The sequence below is a fragment of the Corvus brachyrhynchos genome, unplaced genomic scaffold (assembly GCF_000691975.1).
Source record: "Corvus brachyrhynchos isolate BGI_N302 unplaced genomic scaffold, ASM69197v1 scaffold281, whole genome shotgun sequence".
Lineage (NCBI taxonomy): Eukaryota > Metazoa > Chordata > Aves > Passeriformes > Corvidae > Corvus > Corvus brachyrhynchos.
The window spans coordinates 359,786-380,457 of record NW_008236509.1 but is presented as its reverse complement, the minus strand read 5'-3'; the positions used below and the strand labels follow the sequence as shown (position 1 = coordinate 380,457).

General features: G+C 48.1%; 1 protein-coding gene across 4 annotated transcripts in view; it reads right to left on the bottom strand.

The window, feature by feature from the left end:
- The window catches only part of PLCB2 (phospholipase C beta 2), a 44,871-nt gene extending 24,205 nt beyond the window's left edge, over positions 1-20,666 (bottom strand). The window contains exons 1-6 of one of the 4 annotated variants that reach the window (XM_017726297.1): positions 20,543-20,666; positions 10,066-10,143; positions 8,483-8,551; positions 1,184-1,324; positions 430-509; positions 85-138 (exon numbers count right to left, since the gene is read on the bottom strand). In XM_017726297.1, coding sequence (XP_017581786.1) covers positions 85-138; positions 430-509; positions 1,184-1,324; positions 8,483-8,491 — 284 coding nt within the window. In that variant the 5' untranslated portion in view covers positions 8,492-8,551; positions 10,066-10,143; positions 20,543-20,666. Of the gene's footprint in view, positions 1-84; positions 139-429; positions 510-1,183; positions 1,325-8,482; positions 8,552-10,065; positions 10,144-13,753; positions 14,221-20,542 lie in introns of those variants that run through there. The other 3 variants (XM_017726299.1, XM_017726298.1, XM_008644049.2) reach the window with 3 other exon arrangements.
- Between the last annotated feature and the right edge of the window lie 6 nt (positions 20,667-20,672).

The following is a 20,672-nucleotide window of genomic DNA, read 5'->3' as shown; positions in this document are numbered from 1 at the left end:
AACAGCTGAGCAACCATCCTCTCACCACTTGCTCTGCGCCTGTAGTCTGACTGAACACACAATAAAACAAATGTCCACACTCACTTCCGGACAGGAATCTTTCCCTCTTCATTCAGTTGCAACTTCAGCTTCACCAGACTGTGAAAAAAAACCCCAAACAAGATTACAAAAATGTACTTGTACAACCGTAAGAGATCCTACTAAGTATGAAGAAAGGAAAACCATGCAATTGGGAAAACAATCTAACAGTGAGCTGAAAATCAGGGTTCTACAGACAATCAGCTTAACCTTGGCATGACCCAGGCCTCGGTCTGGAGACTTCCAAGGGACCTGGATGCCTAGAAGTTTGTTGGGTTTTTTTTCCCAGTACTGACAGAAAGGGCAGGACACAGATGTTTCAGAGAACAACGTTTCTCAGAAAGGACTTACATTTTCTCTAGGAAGGTGTAACGGGGAGCATTGTACGTGAGGGGATTCCGGGCAATGGCCATAATATCCTCAGCCCAGTCCTGGAACAAACAGGGCAGAGACAGTTGGGCACTATGGAACTGCTCCAAGTAGTCTACAGCAAACACAGAAAGGGCACAGAATCCTGGAATGGTTTGGGTTGGAAGGGACCTTAAAGCTCATCCAGTCCCACCCCCTGCCATGGGCAAGGACAGCTTCCGCTATCCCAGGTTGCTCCAAGCCCCGTTCAGCCTGACCTTGGACACCTCCAGGGATCCAGGGGCAGCCACAGCTTCTCTGGGCAACCTGTGGCAGGACCTGCCCATCCTCACAGGGAAGAAATTCTTCTCACATCCACTCAAAATCTACCCTCTTCCAGTTTAAAACCGTTACCCCTTATCCTGTCTGATACTGCTGGGCTTGACTCTCTCACCTTCCTCCTGCCTATGAACACCAGGAGCTGAAACTTTTCCACTTCTCAGCTGCCTATTCATCCATACAAAACACATGAAGGACAACAATGGCCAGTGTTCTACTGGTCCTTCTCCATGCAGGGCAGAAGCTTCTAGAACTACAGAGATACCACACCTGACTGGAACATAAGCCTGCTTATAACCTTGTCAGCAATGCTGACAGAGCTCAGGGTCCTGTCTCCCCCCCTCTCCTTTCCTACTCCCCACTGAATGCTCCAATCCTTAGTGGTTCCCAGTGCTTCCATGATCTCAGGCCCCAATACCTTGCAAATATTCTCCTTGTAGGACACAAAGTTATGGAAAGTGAGGTCAACCATGTCAGGGCCAGATACAATCGTCAGGGGCTTCAGCCGGAAGGTGCTGTAAGGGTAATCCAAGTTAAAAACCTCTCGGAGCTTCAGGGACTGCAAAAGAAACAGAACCGAAGGGGGTGACTGGAGAATGAGGGAAAAGTACCCAAAAAAAACCAGACCCCAATATATACATTGGCCCAAATTCACAGCAAGAATCTCAAGGGTTGCAAAACTGCTTAGTGCAATCCTCCTTTCCTTGGCTTTCCTTATTTTTTATCTTTATTCTGGAGTCTGCATTAGTCGATCCTCCATGAGACAAACCATCGTAACTAAGACCCCCGTACAAGTCTGAAAAAGTCAAAGTTGGAAACTGCTCTTAAAAAAATTTCTTCTGAAACTTCAGACTGGACTTGCAGACAAGCAGGGGAGGGTTTGGTCTGCTTGTGCCAGAGGTGTGTAACCAGCTGATTTTATCAAAATACACACGCTAAAAAAGTGTATTAGTGTGACACCATTATGTGTAACCTCCCTCCACGAAAAAGATGTTTTTTGGGACCCCCCGTTACCTCAAAGCTGGGTATTTTCCCTCCAAACCCCATTTCCTGCTGCTGTCAGTTGCTAGTAGTGGTTTTTTCCATAGCAATTCCAGTACCCTACAGCAATGGCTCACCAGAGACTTGTTTTGTTAACTGTAAGGCTCATCCGATTAGTGGTACTTGGATTGCAGCACCATATGAAAGTATTTATAGAATTCTTTAAATTATTCAGCACTTTCTGCATTCCTATGCGTGGTGTCACTAAGACAAGGTATCCAAGGTATCCCAGAGTTTTACTGATGGTGCTATTTATAATGGGAAGATAAAATTTCCTTTCCTAGACTAAAGCACAGCAATCCATTATCTGAAGTGCAGGACAAATCCCTGTCCAAGCAAACAAGGACCTGTCAGAGCACCTGCTCCTTTAGAAACTGGGCAAAATCCACAATCTGGGATTGTTAGAGCAGGTCAGACTTGGAAGTTAAACTGGAGCTGGAACGTGACTGCACCTTCAGGTTTCAGTCTGCACAGTATCACACACACAGTGGCATACACATTTTATAAGGAACTGCAGAATTTCTTCCACTGCAGTTTTCCAAATTTCTGGAGCATGTGCAATTTTGACACATCTGTAGCAAACAGGCATCTTTAAGACAAACAGGATGGGCTGGATTGTAACTCAGGGTCATCTGACTGCTGTCTCTCATTTTGGAAAAGCACCTCTCCAAGGGTGTAACTCTGAAACCTGTTTAATCCCAGAGCATTTGGAGGGAGGGAAGGGAAGGAATATGATTTGTCTGTTTTCTACAAGGGAATTTCTAAAATGGCTCCTTCTTGCCTTGTGAGCCATTTTCCTTCGCAGAACTGAGCACCACCAAACACCCACATCTCGTGGCAACTCCTTGTTGGAGCTCAGCTTTCCAGTGCCAGCGGTAAAGTGTTGGGATTTTAACTCCAAACTTAACTTCATCTTGCAAATGCACCAGCATTTGTTCAGCTCCAGGGCTGTACAGAAGAAGAGGCCCAAACAATGGTGAACTTGTGGTTGTGCTGAGCTCATTTCCTGTATTTGTTATCCGGGGCTCCTCCCAGCCCTTCCTTCTCTGCATGCTGCTCTCTAGCAGACATTCGTCACCTGGCTCTCTCCAGACCTCTCTGTTCAGGCCACGTCCCCAGCAACCCGAGCACTTTTGCCCTTATCCAGGCAATGATGCATCCAACACCCAAGGAAGATGTGGAGAGAGGACAAGAGACGGTGTGCAGGAGCTCGGAACCTGATGCCACATTGTGGCTCTCTCACAACCTGCACTCCTTTAGCACCTTGTGCCACAGCTTCACTCTGGGATTACTTACTGTCACCTTGCAGGTAGCCATAAAGGAAAAATAGGAATTGCTGCACAAAAAGCCAGGCACGCCATGCAAATCAGAAGGGAAACATTTAGCAAATCCCCTTAAAAAAAACCAAGCAGAAAACAACCTCCTGGCAGAGTGGCTGAAATATGGAGTCAGCTGGCATTTCACATCCCACCCTCCTGATTTCCCTAAAATCCTCAGCTGTACAGAGATCCCTAGTCCAGAGAGAAGCAAATTCTCATGCAAATATAAACAAATAGAGACAGATGCAGGACAGAGAGGGATGGTCCTTTCTCTGCTCGAAAGGGGGCAGAGCTAACTGACAGTGGGACCTGCTGTGTCACTGTGCCCTGACAGAGCTACATCTTGTGGCACTAGGACAACAAATCTTCTCTTTTGGAGAAGTCTTGTTTGGTTGCTAGGAGGGAAAAAGGAAGCCCCAAGATATTTCCAATGCCTTTGACTCTGAAGGTAACGCTCCTGTCCCCGTTAGCGTTGCTGCTCCATGCTGGAGATGATGGCTGTGGAATGGGGAGCCAAGCATCTCAGGGACACAGGCAGACAAAAATCCACAGTGAAGCACTCAGCTCTCAATGTCTTATCTAAAGGAACTGGAAAATGCAGCAGCTCAGATTCCCAGCCACAGAATAACCCACGGTGTTCTGCAATCCAGCAGGGACACACTGCCAGGGACAGAGAAGACTGTGTGGCCCCAGAGCTCACTGCCCAACGATGGCAGAGGCAGGAGGGCCCAGCACAGCAAAGGCCATCACTCACGTGCTCATTTCCTTGCTCAGCTCCTGCTCCATCATTTATAAATCCTTTGCCAGCCACAGGCTTGTACCTGCCTCTCTCTTGCACACTCACAGATCGGTGGCTCCATATGATCGCTCTCCAGTTGGAGGGCTGGAATTAGACTTAGTTCAACTCCATCCTGGGCTCACAAGTTGCTGAATCCCAATGCCAGAGCTGTTCATCCCCTGTGCTGCAGAAGAACCACTGACCACCCGCAGTGTTAACAGCCCACGGCTCACAGCCCATGGCTCCAAGGGCACTTGATTGTCCTGCATGGTTCCTGAACATTCCCACTGGCTCCAACTTTATTGTCTCAAAACATGATGAGTGAAATACCTCGGTATCATTTTCTCCCTGTACATGTGCAGTCCAGGCTGCATCTCTAGGTTCAACACCAACAGAATGTGGACAGAGGATGAAGCTGGCTTACAGTCATGACAACCAGAAAGCACAAATTTTGTTTTTATTAAAAAATGCGCCTGTCTCAAAGCCAATGCCTCCTGAAACATCTAAACAAACCCCAAGACACATCCAACAGCCCAAAAGTCTGGCCTAAAACATTGTGTATTTTGGCCTTAATTGTTATTACATTCTCTGTCAGCATTTCGGGGTCTTGGTGCCTCAAAAAAAGAAACCACAAAAAGCCCCACAAATGGAGCAGCCCTTACTGTTCCTCATCACCGAAATGAAAACACAGACCTGAGTGTAAATAACAGCCTGATCTGTATCAGCACACTGCTGAACTACACTCAATTTTTAATCTTGTCTCCTTGCTGTTCAGAGGCCCTGCTCATTCTTATCTTTATTACTCTTGAACACGAGCCAAAGTTCATTCTGCCCCATCTAAAAAAAAAAAAAATTCTGTGAAGAAAAGTCACGGCAGAAACGCGAATCCGCTCTCAAAGAACCTCGCACGGGCGGGTGAGCAGGGGAGCCCTGCACAGGCGGAGGAGGGGCCAGGGAGGATTCTGCTCTCTGGTGAGACGAGGGCTGGGGAGGGCAGGCTAGGGCCATTCCCATTTGAAGGTGGCTCCTATGGCTGCCAGCTCTTAGTGAGTCCCTTTTCAGGCTGTGCTGGGCACTACCTGCTCCCTAACCATCCCTAACCACAGATGGGATCCCAGCTGTGACCTGTGCTGGCAGTGCACACAACAGCAGGTCCCTTCTCAAGTGGTTTTCCGCATGGGTGCTTTGGTGTTATTCTTCTTGCTGTGTGTAGAGGTTACAAAGGAAAACCCCAAACCTCCTGCTCGGTGGTGGGAAAGTGCTACTGAAAGGAGGGACCTCCCAACATCCAGAGTGACCCACCCCCTCCCAGGGAAACTCCAGTGCCATGGGACTGGAAAACTCAGGGCATGTTACACCCTTGAGACAGAGCCCAAGCCTGCACAGCCCCTTGCTGTGGAAAGCAGTGGCGCAGATGCTCTCCATACAGCACACTCCCCTTCCTCTGGAATTCCTTCAGTCACAATCCAGTAGGAAAACCAGGCCACATGCTTTGCCTCAGAGCAGCTGCGGCTTCACTGGGGCATCACTTGCAGGGAAGGGGAAAGGATGCTCCTTTTGTTGATGGCGCCATCCACAGCTCTTCCTACAGCTGTGATCCTGTTCTGCTTGTCCTAATCTTCCTCCTAAATAAGGCCGATGGCTCATTTCTTCTCCACCTTCAGGCAGTGAAATAACTCTTTGTATTAATTCCAACAGTTCTATTCCACAACCATTCCAAGCCACTATTTTGTAACAGGGCAGACAGCACCCATGTTCATTCTTCCACCTCAAAACAGATCTTTGTTTGCTTCACCACACCAGTTTTTTATATTAATACCTTTTGTAACAACGCCCCAGACAGCTGCCCCCCGTGGAGGGTGTGGTGGTTTATGTGAAGAAATTTTCCCTGCTTTCTGCATTCCTTTGTGAAATTCTGTTCTCAGGAGAGCCAAATGAACATGACCCTGAGGGCTTTCAGCCAGAGGCATCATGGATAGCAGAGCTACGTGTAAGTAAGAGTTTTCCAGACCCAGATAGCACATCTTTGGTTCAACACCCCTTTCAGTGCCCACACAAGACCTCCCAGGATCCACAAAGAAAAGGTGGATAAGGAGCCAGACTAGTGCATTTTACTACATGTTATCACAGAATTCCAGAAAACTCCCTGAAATAAAAAGGGGAGTTATTTGAAATGAGTTTCTGTAAAATGCAGAATTCAAAAAGCACTTGGGATTTTCACAGCAAAGGTTGTCATCAAGTGCATCACTTCTGCCCACTGAGAATACTTAATAAATCAGTTAGTGCTTGACCTTTGCTTTGTTGTTCTTCAAAAATGAGCTGCAGCCAATTCCCAGGACTCTGAAATCCCATCCCTGACATATTACAACAGCTAGAACAGAGCAGCTCCATCCAGGTGCCATGGGGAAAACTCTGAAACAGGGCAAACGCACTGGCACTTCCCTGACACATTCCTGCAGCTCCCAGCAATCTAGGATTCAGCAGCTTCCTAACCCAGAGGCATTATCTCACATTTAATACCCTCCAAGGGCATTTCCTTCTTGTACTGACATTTTACACTCACTTTTCCATGACTGTGCCAGAAGCATCACCCATGGCATGGTGACATGAGGTGGGACAGCAGCAGCAGTACCGCCTGCTTGTGCCACTCCTACCTCTGGAAAATTCCACCTGATATGGAACTCCTGCACTGGAAGAAACCCTGAGTAACTGCTTCAAACCCTGAGTAACTGCTTCGTGCTCCCCTTCTCCATTCAACTCCTGATTTTACAGCACTCCACATCCCATTCACCTTACTCCTTCTGCCAGAATACAGTCCCTTCTGCTCAGGTGCTCTGCCCCCAGCAGCCACTTCATTCCTTTGTTAATCCTGCTGCTCTTCCATACCTTTTCCAGTTCTCGCCTAATTTGAGAGTGCACTAGACCTGCAGATAAATATGGGTCCATCTGGGGTGTACACAACAGCATGACTTCCTAATTACTTCCTTATAATTCCTAACATGCAATTTACTTTTAGGGGGCAAATACTGCTGAACACTACATTGATATTTTACCATACACCCACAAAGTTTTCTGATATCAACAGTCAACTCAGGGCCTGTTATTACTGAAGGATGAGGGATTTTTTTCTGCATGCATTGCCTGATTTTTATCTGTATAAAATGTATCTCCCATTAGATCATGCAGTCAATCAGCAATTCAAGGTCTTCCTACAAACCAGATTTTTTTACCCCAAATAACTCTGTACCATTGGCAAACCGTCTTCTCCTGGTACTCTCCAATTACCCTTCCTTAACTAATTCCTAAAATCTAGGACATGTTTCTCCAGCCACCTCATGGCCTCAGTATCTCCACCAGCAATTTATCATCTATATCAAAGATCAATTCATTTTGCCAACAGGTTACTCCTCGAAGTTTAACACCCTAGAAAAGAGTATCTCATACCTCTCCTTTAAGTCAGCCTCTTCCTTAGTGTGTGCCATCTGGAAGGCAGCACCAACTCTAACAGCCCCAAATATTTTATTCTCTCAAATGAAAATCCAACCTCCTGACAGTATTTTTAAGCACAGTTCTCACAAAACAAGTGGGAGACAAAATTTTAGGCTCATTGAAAACTCAAGTATGTTCCATTCTAGTGAATTTCTAAGGTGAAAGGCAGTTTCTCTGAAAGAAATAAGATTTTTAAGAAGACGGGTACTGTTCTTGAGCTCTGCTATGCCTTTAGTACCCACTTTATTATGGTGTTTTGAGAAATACTGGTCTTGGGGAGCTCTGAACAGACATTTTCAGAGCAGATTGAGAAAACAGACACACAACTTATGCAAAAAGCTGCTTGAGGCTCAGTAGATATTGCAAAACCTTTCCCTTTTGCCTTAGAGAGGCACCTGTGTCACCCGCCATCAGCTTTACTCCTTTGGTCCCTTTCCACCTTTGAGCTTTACTGCAGTTTTCTGCTTGCCTTTTCCATACACGGAAAAGTTAAAAACAAACAAAAAAAAGTCACAGAAACAAAATCCTAACAAGGGCTGCAAGAAGCTTCAATTATAACTGAAATCAAGAACAAAGCCCTGATCATGTGCAAATGTAAGAATATTGGGGGGAGGGGAACAAACAAATTTTTCTGAATATGCATTTTCTTCCCTTTAAAGGGAAAAAACCCATCACACACTGTTGGAATGGCATTGTAACTCCGGGTTTGTGGGCACCCTATGCATCCTTACACAAAAGCAGCTCCAGTGACTCAGTGGAGGAGCATCAGAGTCTCCAGCAAGACTTACCAGTGCAGCAGCACACTTGGAAGGGGAATTGGTTTTCCTGGCTTTCTGATATATTCCTTCCAATGAGCCCATCTACTATAGTCTGGAAGTGCCGCTTTTGGGTGCACAGAGGGCCCCTGGGAGGTCAGGGACCAGAGTCAAGATGGCTTTTCTGTATTTACATAGCTGTGATGTAAGGAGATGAAATCCTCTCTACCTTCTTCCTACAGAAATCCAGGACAAACTGCCTGAGCTCCTGCCAAAACCACAGGCAGCCCTGCCTTTCCACTGAAACACCAGATAGAAAAAAGCTATGGACTCACCTTGGGCATTTTGGCAAATCGCCCTGCTCGGGTGTCTCGGATGCTGGTGATATCCAGAATTTCCCTTTCCTACAACAGAATAAGGACAAGGAAAATGAGGAAAGATAAAGGAGGAAGGAAAGCACTCCATGACAGAGCCCCCAGAAGCTGTAAAGCAGGTTTGGCTCAGTGTCCTTCCCCGTGGAAGGGCTCTCCCAGCAGGAACAAGGCAGAGAGGGAAGCCATTCCCACAGAGGACACTGCACAGCCTTCCCCAGGCAGCTCCTCCATGTCCTCACTACTGGCTTGTTGTCTTGCTTGTTCTTTTAATATTCAACCTGAATTTCCTTCCTCTGTTACTAATTTTTCTTCTCACCATGGGTCTGGAGAACAAATTATACTTGTTGCAGCAGATAATATTATTTTCCAAGATCACAATACAGGACAATGTAGATGCCATTTCTTCTGGGTGTATCCCCATTTTATTGTTAAGCAGGAGAGTAATTTTACTCCTAATCCCACACCTTTCTGAGGCCCTAGGGCAAAAACAGTTCTGTTTACTTCAGCTGCTAATCAACAGCACTTTCCAGGAATGCGAGACCCCTTCCAGTCTGGGTTTCCTTGTGGCAGCTATGCTTCCTTCCCCCAACCCCTTTCCCAGGTATCCCAATGAAATAGCTCCCTTTCCATGGTGACACCAGCTCCCCTTGCCTCACTTCTTCTTGCTGGAACCCTTAGAGCAGAAATTCTACTGCCCAAGTGGACTTTGAAAGCAGAACAGGAGTGACAGAGACATCGAAGGGTGTGACCGTCCCCAGCGTTGTGACACTGTTCTCGTGGGGATGTGGCTGCAGCAGTGCCCGGCCTCAGCTGGCACTGGGCACAATCTCTGGAAAGGCAGAGTTCACCCAAAGCACCAGGTCCTTGGCCAGGGCCTGTGCAGGACTGACTGACTCTGCCATGGCATGTAGGTCAGGCAGAGGAAGTAGAGCTGAAGCACAGCCTGCTCTGGAAAGCGGAAGCCCAGCCTTCCACCTCCCTTCTCCATTACTTGATGCTACTCATCAGGGAGGAACTGAATTCTCTTTCCTGCATGTGTTGCCTCTCCCTCTCCTCCAGCAGCTGGCATCCTGTGCTTTGCTCCAGCAGCCTGCACACATCATCCTGAGTACAACTCACTCTCCAGACTCCACATAAGCCCTACATCACTATGGTCACTACTTTTTAATTAAAAAGTCTAAAACCCCAATGAGCCAGTTAATGGCCCCACTGTACAGGTTAGGAGAATCCTGTCTCTTGCTGGGTGACAGGGATATCAGCACAACTGTTCTCAATTATATGTCCTTTGAAGGACATGTAATGAGCTCTGCAGGAGTCAAAATGCCAGCATGACGGGCACAGAAAAGCCACACTCACACCTTCAGTTCTTGCTCTTTCCTGGTGCTGTGAAGACCAACCTGCCACTGATCAGCTCCCACTCCTTGGTGAGGTGTCCCTGCTAAGAGGAACGAGCGTGGCAGTTTGCTCCCAACTTGCAGTGTTGTCATCTCACACAAACCTGACCTGGCTGGTTGGAGCCCAAGCTGTGCAGTCTCAGCACTTACCGTGCTCTGATAGGTCCAGTACACATAAAAGCCCTTGGGATCCACTCGGAGAATCACAGGAGAAGCACTCGATGTTTCCTGACAAAAAAACAGCAAAAGAAAGAATGCTGGCACCTTGGGTGACTTGGAGAAAACATCCTGGGACACGAGGTTCCCACTTCAAATACAGACCTAGGCAGGTGAACACCCTCTGGGATTTATAGGAATGAACCCAAGGATTTTAGGACATCTCCAGAGTGACACTGTGAGGCTCTGGAAGCTGAAGCCTGAGTCTCACCTAACCCGTGCATTTAACAAGAACAGCTCTCTTGGAGCTTTCTACACAAAGAACTGGGAGAACAAAGTATCTGGACATTCAGTTAATGGTTTCATTTGAAAAGTCTGCCTTGACCTGCTTCATTCTACAAGCTCAGGAGAAGCCCAGGCCAAGGAGAGAAAGCATTCATCCATGGCATCTCCCATCCAGGTGCTCATGCTGATTACCTGGGCTCCAGTCAGGAAGGCTTCAAGGAGGGGATGCATCAATGCAGCCTCATTATGCTGCTTTAGGTGGGGATTCTGAAACTCCACAGACCATCTCTACACAGACTATCAAAAGAAGCAGCTATGCAGACTCCCACACCAGAGACGCAAATCAGACGAAATTATTTGGGGCTGATCCTAAACCCCACACAGCCATTTCTGGGAAGGTTCCAGCTTCAATTCAGGAAGCTGCTAAGATGAAACCAGTAATGAAATCTGGAAGTTGTACTTGTCTCTTGGCCTCAGGTTCTTCAGGTTGTTACTCAACTCATATTTCACTCTAGAGTGTATCTGGATTTTCAGGGACCTCCATTTCCATGCTCAATATTTACAGTAAACTGCTCATTGCACAGCATATCATATGTGGTCCTTTTACTCCCTCCTGTCTTCCTCCCACTGTGCCAGGGCCAGCGCCAGCCTGCCCAGCACCATGTCCGTATCCCCAGAGCTCCTGGTTGTCTCCCTGCACACGTGGCCATGGAGAGCAGAACAGGCCCCACGGTACCACCACAGAGTATTGTGCCATGTTCTAGATTACCCTTATCTCCCACAAAGCAGCTTTCTGGAGGGCAAGCTGAGGGTGCAAGGCAGCTGCTGCCAGCTGGGCTCCTGGGCAGGGCCAGGCCTGCCTGGGGATGCAGGCAGCCTCTCCAATGCAGTGGCTCCTGGCAGCAAGGGAAATGGGCAATCCTACAGAACACAGTCTGGCAGCCAGACTGGCTGCTTCTCACTCTATGGGGCAGAAAGCAAACACTGTCTGCTAAAATCCTGTAATCCATAATCTTTCAGAGATAGGAACAGTTTTGACTCTACTAAGAGGACTCAGAGGCAGCACAGAGCCAAACCCACACCCATCTGCACCTCTTAAGAGGTCAGCTACTACCCTGTGCCCTACCTGGGGTTCTGATAGGGTTTCCAGATGGCTCTTTAACTCAGCTACCACCCATGTAGTAGGACTTCACCTCTTCAGTATGCTTAGGAGCCCCAGCTTGCTGGATGCTGAACAAATACAGACCTAGGCAGGGGAACACCCTCTGGGATTTATAGGAATGAACCCAAGGATTTTAGGACATCTCCAGAGTGACACTGTGAGGCTCTGGAAGCTGAAGCCTGAGTCTCACCTAACCTGTGCAGAGCTGCTCCTTACCCCGAGGTACCTAACGCTGTGGGACAGGTGAGAACAGTCCTGCCTGTCAGGGATCCATTGCTCTCTCCTCTAAACAGTGCCTTACCAAAGCTGGACAAGGCGAGGGCTCTGTAGAAAAAGCGTGGGTTTGCTTTTTTTGCTGGAAGGCCCTAGTTCAGTCCCAAGCTGAACCGTGATGTAAGAGGCCAATCTGATCTTCCTTAACTCCTTTGCCTCACTTACAGTGGAAGGAGTTCAAAACTGTTACCAACAGCACAGTCAGGTCAATTGAAAGGGATATAAAAACATAACAGTCATGAATTCTAAAGCACAGCAATCCTGCAGTCTGGAGTTCTCATCATCATCCTCTGCAGCCTGTTCTAACCCATGGATTGGGAAAGCCCAGTGTGATGGAGCAATGTGACCAGAACAGCCCACTCATGGAAAAGCCTTTCTTTATTGGTGGAGACCAAGCCTATAAACTACTTAGTTGAGGCAACCTTTTAGAAATGTTTACAAATATATAAACCTTATGGAAAGATCCAGACAGGAATTGAGCTCACTAATCAACAGCAACAGCAGCAAATAAACACTTGGTGGGTCTTGGAAGCCTGACTTGACTCCCCTTGGGTTTCAAGGGAACTTATCCCAGGAATACCCAGTGAAGTACTTAACAGCTTCCAGTTTTTGGGAGAGTGGTCCCCAAGGACTGAGCACAAAGTCATCAGCAATTTTAGACAAGTTTTGTTACTGTTATTCTGAGAAAGCAGATCCCTGTTCAAATTCTAAGAAGCCCCGAGTGCACATTGCAGGCAGTGGGCTTACAGGAAAGAGGAAGGCTGCGCTTTTCACTGTACCCTGGTGTCATCCTCCTGTTTATGTACCTCTAATGGAGCAACTGGCAGCCATATTCCAAGCCATATTCCTCACATCCATCCTTTCTGCCAGCTGCACAGTACACTGCTCTCATTTCTCAGTGCCTCTGGACCAGCCTGCTGATGTTGCACACAGATGATCCGCTCCCCCACACACTCCTTTGGGACTTTAACACTGTACTCCAGCTTCACACCCACAAAAGTGCTAATCCCTTCTTCACTGCTGCTGCAGGCTCCTTCTGATCATCTCATTTGCAACACCACATGAACAATCTCCCCAGATCCCTCTGAATAACCACAACCTGGGCTCCCCCTGCTTTTATCAACATTCATGCTCAACAGCAGACAATCCATCTCCAGACAGCATGGATGGGCAGCCGCTCTCCTCCTGCTTGGGTATGTGGATGCTAGGGTAAACACTCCTTTGCCCCCATAGAAAGTGAGGAGGGGAACCCTTACATTCCAACGAACTGCTGCTGCTCTACACTTTCTTCCCCTCACACAGAAAGGCAGTGGCTGCAAAGCAGCTGTTTTGAAGGTACAGAGGACAGTGAGCTGGAGTGAGCAGCAGCTTGCTGCAGCACCCTGAGGCTCCAGCCCTGTTAAAGCACAGGCCCTTTGCTGCTCGGTCATTCCCAGACCCAGGGGCCGGGCAGGCGTGGGAGGCCATGGCTCACCCCCGATCCACTCAGGCAACAGGGCCATAAGAGGAAGCAACTTGGAGCCTGATTTCATCTATGTCTGCAAAGTGAGCACTCTTTGCTCTAGAGTAGATCCTAGCCCTCACGCTCCTCCAGAAAGTCCAAATGTGGCATATGCATCACACCCACAGAGACTCCCAGCAGCAACCACCTTCCTGAGGGCTGGACCTTGTGTCCTACACCAGAGGCTGCACACAGACCCAGTGCACACTCACTCCATTTGTTTCCATCCTCCTCAACAAGAGGTGCAGAAATCACATCCCCAACCCCTTACACACACATCCTTGATTTCAGTCCTCAGCTTTCCTGTTCTTCCCAGTTCCCTCTCCCTGTCCAGAGACCTCTGCTGTCAAGTGGGATACCACATGGAACACAGGCTCCCAGCCTCCCCACAAACCGTGACCCAACCAGTGTCTCCCTGCCACCACAGACACAGCCTAGGGAAGGAACACCCCAGTACTCACATCATCCCATTTGATGAAGCGGTCACCCTTGCACAGGTACTCCTTCACCTCCGTGGGCTGCAGAACAGGGTTCAGCACGGACATGGTCCTGCAGATGTGCTCCTCAGCTACCAGAAGCAAGAGCAGCTGCACAGTTCACTCCTCCTTAGCCCCCTCTCCTCTATCTCTGTCTCTCACGTGGTAGGGCGTTCTGCCATGGCCACTGTTGGCATCGGAGAGCAAACAGCCTCTTATATCCCAGCCCAATTTAGGAGGGGCAGGGGCAGGCAGGCGACGAGCAATGAATCTGCATTGTAAATCAACAGCTCTCCAGGCAAGCAGAGCCTCACCCAAGGTCACCCAGAAGAAGGCTAGCGATGGCTGGGGTGCTCGTGGGCACACACGCCCACCGTCCCTCGGGCGGGATCCACTCCTTGGAGCTGTGCTGGTGAGGCACCCGGCTCAGTGAACTTCCGCAACTCAACTTCCTTAAATGCTCTCTTGACGAACTACAGGCATTGCCAGAAACGCTCCAACTGCTTCAGCAGCTGTGGTTACGGAACAGCTCAGCTCCAGCTACAAGCAGACTGCCCCCTTCATGCAACAGGCCAGACGTCCCAGGAAACAAACTCATTCCTTGCTCTGGACAGATTCCATTTCTGGGGCCACTCACTGCACTGTCCAGTCTTAAACAGTTTTCCTTTCTCTTATGGGCTCTTCTGAGTGTCAACCTCAAAGTGAGACAGACCAGCAGAGCAGCTGGAAATTCCCCAGATGAAGTAAAACATTCCCAGAGTCCCAAGGAACTGCACTATTCCCTGGATTCACTTGGGTCTGCAGCAGATATGTGGGGCACAGAACAGGAAAGGTGGGCACAGTGGGGATTATAGTGACAAGGCTGCAGGGAAGTGACCAAAAGTAGAACAGGTTATAGGCAAACAGGGCCAAAATGAGACTCTGCTCCTGACCTTGGAACAAAGGAATTCCATGTGGGCAGCAGAAGAGGAAAGGAGCTCCACTGGCTGATGGGCACTGGCTAACCTGGAGAGTGGATTATGAAAAGGCCTGACACGGGCAAGATCAATTTTAGTCAGAGGCAGACTAAATTACAAGTGGTGATAACTGTGCTATGATTGCTGTGGATTCCCAGGCACACGGTGGGATGTCATCCTCTTCTCCTATCAAAGCCAAGGTGTGGCACTTGCCATTGCTCAAGAGGGACAAGCTGCTGGCAAAAGTAGCACAGACTCTCTAAGAAGGGGGGAGCAAACCCCCCCACACACTGTGCAAGGAGAGCCAGATGCATGTTTTGTTCCTTCCTTTCTTCCCAGCCCTGATGTGATAAGTCTGGCACTTTGGAGCCCGGACAGCTGGGGGAATGGTCACTGAAGGAATCCTAAGGGCATTCTCAGGTGTTAGCAGCATGAGGCAGGAGAGATAAAGCGGAACTCTAGCAACTGCTCCAACTGTTAAACAATAAAGGCAGGCATCAGAGCTCACTGCTGCAGGAAAAGAGAACCCTGAGCAAACCCACCATCCTTTGTCTTCCAAGGGGTTTACCTGCCCAAAAGAAACCTGGGAATAAGAGAGCTTCCACATTTGCAGCTACCATGGCATTTTCTGCACTTACCAGTCTTGCCCTTACAGGAATTGGCTATCCAAGGAAAGGCTGCTGGCTCTATTTCCTTAGGGTCACTGGGATATTCCAGGCCCAGCCAAGCCAGTGTCACCAGGATCCCACACTCAGGGAAAGTGGTTACTCCCAAGCAGAGAAGCAGCAGATGACAAAGGGTGCAGTGAGGAGTGAAAGTTCTCTACACTCACCTGATCCCTTCTGCAAGGCCAGAGCACTTCAGGGCTGCTTCCTTTTAAATTAGGGAGCAGCAATGGAGATAATAGAGACCATCAATCTTGCACAGAGGCACTGCAGTCCTCCCAGCCTCTGGAACACTGACAGCACTGCAGGAAGGCCCTGGAGGTCACAGCTGCGAAGCAGTAAGAGGTGGATGAGCTTTACCACCTGGTACTGCCAAGAGCAGGTGAGATCAGTCATAGCTACTGGATCCCATGGCTTGACTGGTATCATCAGCTATCAGAGCTTTGTGAACCAAGTGTGTTTCCTGCCAGGGCCTCACTGAGAGGCTGCTTCTGTCCTTCTCTCACACAGTCATAGCTACTGCATCCCATGGCTTGCCTGGTATCATCAGCTATCAGAGCTTTGTGAACCAAGTGTGTTTCCTGCCAGAACCTTCCTGCCAGGGCCTCACTGAGAGGCTGCTTCTGTCCTTCTCTCACACTGGGATATTCATCAGCTTTCTCTGCCTCATCAACAAACAAAGTAAGCAAGAATCGTGCCACAACTTCACTCACATGTCACTTAAGGTCAGCTTTCTCTAAGGAATAAAACCTTAATTCAATAAATAACGAAATCATAATTAAGACCCAATCAAACACAAGCAGCATGAAGAGCAGTGCCCAAGCTGGTGGCTGCCCTGCAAGGTCATGTGATGCCCAACAGCAAGGGCCAAACCCCTACTTGCACAAAGGTTGTCACAAAAGTTGCAGCTCTCTTCCTTTTGCCCAACCCAGCCTCCTTATCTTCCACTTCACACTCCTTGCTCTGTGGGAGCCTCTGTCCCTTGCATGCAGAGATGGCCGATGGAGCCATGATAGGATAGAGCAGCAGTCCTGGCCTCTGCAGAGACCTCCAACGCAAGAGCAGGCGGGAACAGCAGCACTCAAGCAGTAACTGTTTATTCCAACTATCCTTTATTTTCTCTCTCCTGTAAGGCCCATCACCCAGTGCACACTCATCCCACCTCCCTCTGTCTCCTTGCTTTCCTCCCATACCTTCACTGCCGGGCAACCCACCACTTGCTACGACAGTTTTGATATGCAAACATTTCCCTTTTTTTTGTTTAATACTCTTCCTTCTCTCCCTGTGCTACCTATCCAGCAGCCTATACCTCCCTCAAGGTGCATGCAGCAGCAAGGCAGGCAGCATCACCCTTCATACAAGGTTTAGGAGACAAGGTTTGCAGACACTGATTTAAGCCATACTGCTAAATCCCCCTGACTTCCAACAAATTATTCCGTAACCTCCACCCCAGCTTAGTCCTGGCACATAGAAAATCCATAAGAAATCTCTCCCAGCGTTGCTGCAGGATAATTACACTTTGCCATGTGTAATGCTGTCCTCTAGTGAAGAGCTGTGACACTGCACACCAGCAATGAACTCCCAGCTCTGCAAATGCCAGCCCATCCCACTGCTCTTGTGGCTGCTCTGCCCTCAGAGCCCTGGAAATCCGGAAAGGATTAACGATACCATTAAGACCACAAAATCAGTTTTTTCTCACCACCCTGGAGGGCAGAACAGCTGTGTGTGTGTTCAGGGGCATATCTTGTGTCCCACTTCGAGCCAAAACCACAAGGCCAAGGACTCCTGACAGCTCTCAGCATGACTCTTCAGCTTGATCTGCAAAAGTCAGAGGGCAGTGGACTATGGCACAGAGAAGTGGCCACAGATGCCACAAAACCATAAAAGCCGTGAGGTCTTGTGCAAAAAAAACCAAAAAAAAAAACAAAAAAAACCCCCAAAAAACAACCAAAAAAACCAAGAAACTATCTGTCTAACCATCAAGACATGGTTAGGCCCATAATTAACTGCTCACTGAGCAGAGTGTGTTGTGTTTACAGCACTGATGGCTTTCAGTGTGTTTCCAAACACAGTGAGTGCTGCAAGCAGGATCACACCATATTTAAACATCCCATACATTCCTGCAGTGCCAGGTCACTGCTGCCCAGGGCTGGCTGAACCACACCATTCCTGACCGCTGGGAAAAGAACAAGACTTTCCAAGACAGGTCATTAACAGGAAAGGAGGAGCATGAAGAGGAGCAGCAGCACACAGACAACATGCCCATCTCATGGTACACTTCAGTAGCGGAGTAACAAGAACAGGAAAGCAACTTGTACCACACCTGGAGGTGGATGCAGCCAGTTCCCCCCTGTATTCACCTCCAGTAAAAAACACTGCACAGGAAATCAGGCTACTGGGGGAGGAAGCCCCATTCTGCTCTTAAGCTTATCAACATTTCCTTCCCACTCCACCATCCCAACTTACTCCAACTACTTGCCTACTCAGCTCACTAAACTGACACTCAGGTGTCAGCCATTGTCTTCCCTGGCCCTTCCACAAACTTCACTTCTCATACTAGGCTAAAGCTCTTGTTTCTGTAATATCCAGCCTCAACCTACAGCATTCTCCTCCTCCCTGCAAAGGCCACAGCTCAGAGATATGTCCCAGGCATCCCATCCAGTATTCTGCTACTCTCAGAAGCAGGGTTTGCACAGAGAGAATCTATCTCAGGCCAGCAATCTTCCCTTAATTAAGTCTTCCCTATCCTGCAGCACTGGGATGCTATTCACAGACTGTGATCATGGGAAATCAATAACACAGGTTTATTTAGCTACATCCTTCAGGGGCCCTTGGAGGGCAAACAAACATCCCCCTGCAACAGGTAGCAGCAGTATTCAAGCTTTCTACTGGACCCTCAGACCTGAGAAGTCAAAACTAAAGAACAGGAGCCTGCAGAGCAGTTTTTGGAGTGGCTGTTCAGGGGCTCTGCAGCTCTCCTTCCTTGGCAGGTCTAGTCCCTGAGTGCATCACATAGCCCTGACTCTGTCTCCAGCAAGTGATCTCTTTTGTGCTCTTTAGGAAGAATCCTAGAGAGGGATAATTTGCAAGCTGTGCCCAGTGTCAGACACAGTCACTGACTTTACAAGACCCCAGAGCTCCAGTTCTGCACCACAGGAGTCCACTCAGAGCACAGCTTGGTGTTTCTGCTAAAACTCCGAGGACAAAGCAGACATCATTACTGCAGCTCCTTTAGGGGTGGTTGTTAGCAAGGAGCTCTGTTTAGGAGAGAAGGCACACACCTGCTCACAGCTGCCTGGAGAGAAGGTCACACCCAGTTATTTGTCCACAATAAGATGAAAAGCTTTCACCTGACTTTGGCAAAAGCTAAGACTTCACATTTAATGGACACAAGTCTTGTCTTACTCAAAGCCCTGAGAGCAGAGGGTTGGCAGGGAGAAAAGAGCCTTAAGAACACTGAATTTCTTGAATAATACCATGGAATTGCGTGTTTTACAAAAGGCAGGTCTCCACTGCAGCATGACTGAATCACAAATAAATGCAACAGGGAGGTGAAGCTGTTGGGCTGAAGGCAGAACATCACAAGCCCACCACACTCATTACATTTGCTGGGAATGTTCCAACAATTCCCCTGCACTTTCAGCCTTGTTTGGTTCCTATTTTTTTGGAAAGATAAATACATGTTTCAACAATGAACAGATACATCTCTCATATTGCTAATGATACTGGTGGATATGAGTGGATACATATAACATTTGGTTGGATGGTTCATCTAGAGGTCAGCTTTGGCTCAGGGCCTGTTGTTCAGGTCTCAGTACTTCAACTCGACAAGCACCAGCCAAAAACTGTCAAGACCTCACTAAGCCCCAGAGGCATTCCCTGTATATGTCAATCCTCTGCCTCTTAACTGGAATTAAGCAAGAGCATAGGGAAAGGACTTGTGGGAGGTAGTAACTCATCATCATTTCACCTGCTGAACAAAAGAGGAGAAGGGGCAGGAGCAATCTCTTCATTGAGGCAAAACACATTGAAAAGTTACTAGAAAGTCCATTTTGTAGGAACTGCTATACATTCATATGTATAATTAAACTTAAACATATACAGCTCAAGCAATTTTGTGTATATAACCTCTAGAACACCACAGAAGAGGCAATTCTATAACTCAGGAAAGCTTTGCCAGCTGGGAACCATCAGCTAATTCTGTTTAGGTGTGAGACATTTGACTTTAAGGAGAACACAGGTGTAACCAATACAATCAGGTGTAACCAATCAGCACAAGAGAGGCCCAGGGCACACAGAGAAGTCCCAAAACTGGGTAACAATTACCAGACATGCAGCAGCATTTCACGACCAATTAATACTCCAAGAGACCACAGCATGTAGTTAAAAATTGTTTGGGTTGGAACAGACCTTGAAAAAATCATCTAGTCCACTCCACCCACCCAAACTTAAGGCAGGTTTTGTCCCCAAAACTGCTTTGCCTGCGTAAGAAAAATCAGCCACACACTCCATACTTGAGGGGCTTCACAGCCCTTCCCAGATACTCCTTTTGCTGCTGGACCCTGTCAGCTCCCTGCCCAGTCAGTGCACACAAACCACCATGGCAATGCCCCCCCTCCACATACAGACAGCAGACCTGGAGTCAACACAATCCATCCTTTCCAAAAATTACAGTTATTTTGAAGCTACTCCGTTTATTCCATAACATATCTTCTTGGGGAAGCCTCTTTGGGTAATAGGTAGTTCTCCAGTTACTGTAGCCTCCTCCAGAACCACAAATCCTGGTTTACAAGAGGTTTCTGCTGCAACCACTACACCTGACTGACCTCAGACTGAAGGCAGGGAGAAAATGATTGCAGAAAGCACAACTACATCATTCCCAAAAGTATTTTTTTTGCACCATAAAGAAAACCCCATTTATACCCCAAATCAGCATTTAAATTGTCTTTTGAACAAAACAATAGAACAATTTTGTAGGGAACTAACACCTGTGGAGTAAGGTGAAGCCATACCCTAAGAGGAGGTTTAGATTGTATCAATAACAGGTTTGGGAAGAGCCCAATTTGGACAAAACTAAAGCAGGCTTTCCCTCTAAAAATTGCCGCTTAGCTCGGGCACCCTTGCAGCCTCACAGAGGTGCAGGCAGCACATACCTACATCAGGGAGGCACTAAGAAGTAACTCCGTCGGGAAGCCAAGGTAGAGAGGAGACTCCTGACCTCCTCCACCGCGGGCACGTTCCAGGAGGCCGTACCAGAAGCCTTCCCTGCGGCTCGCGCGGGGG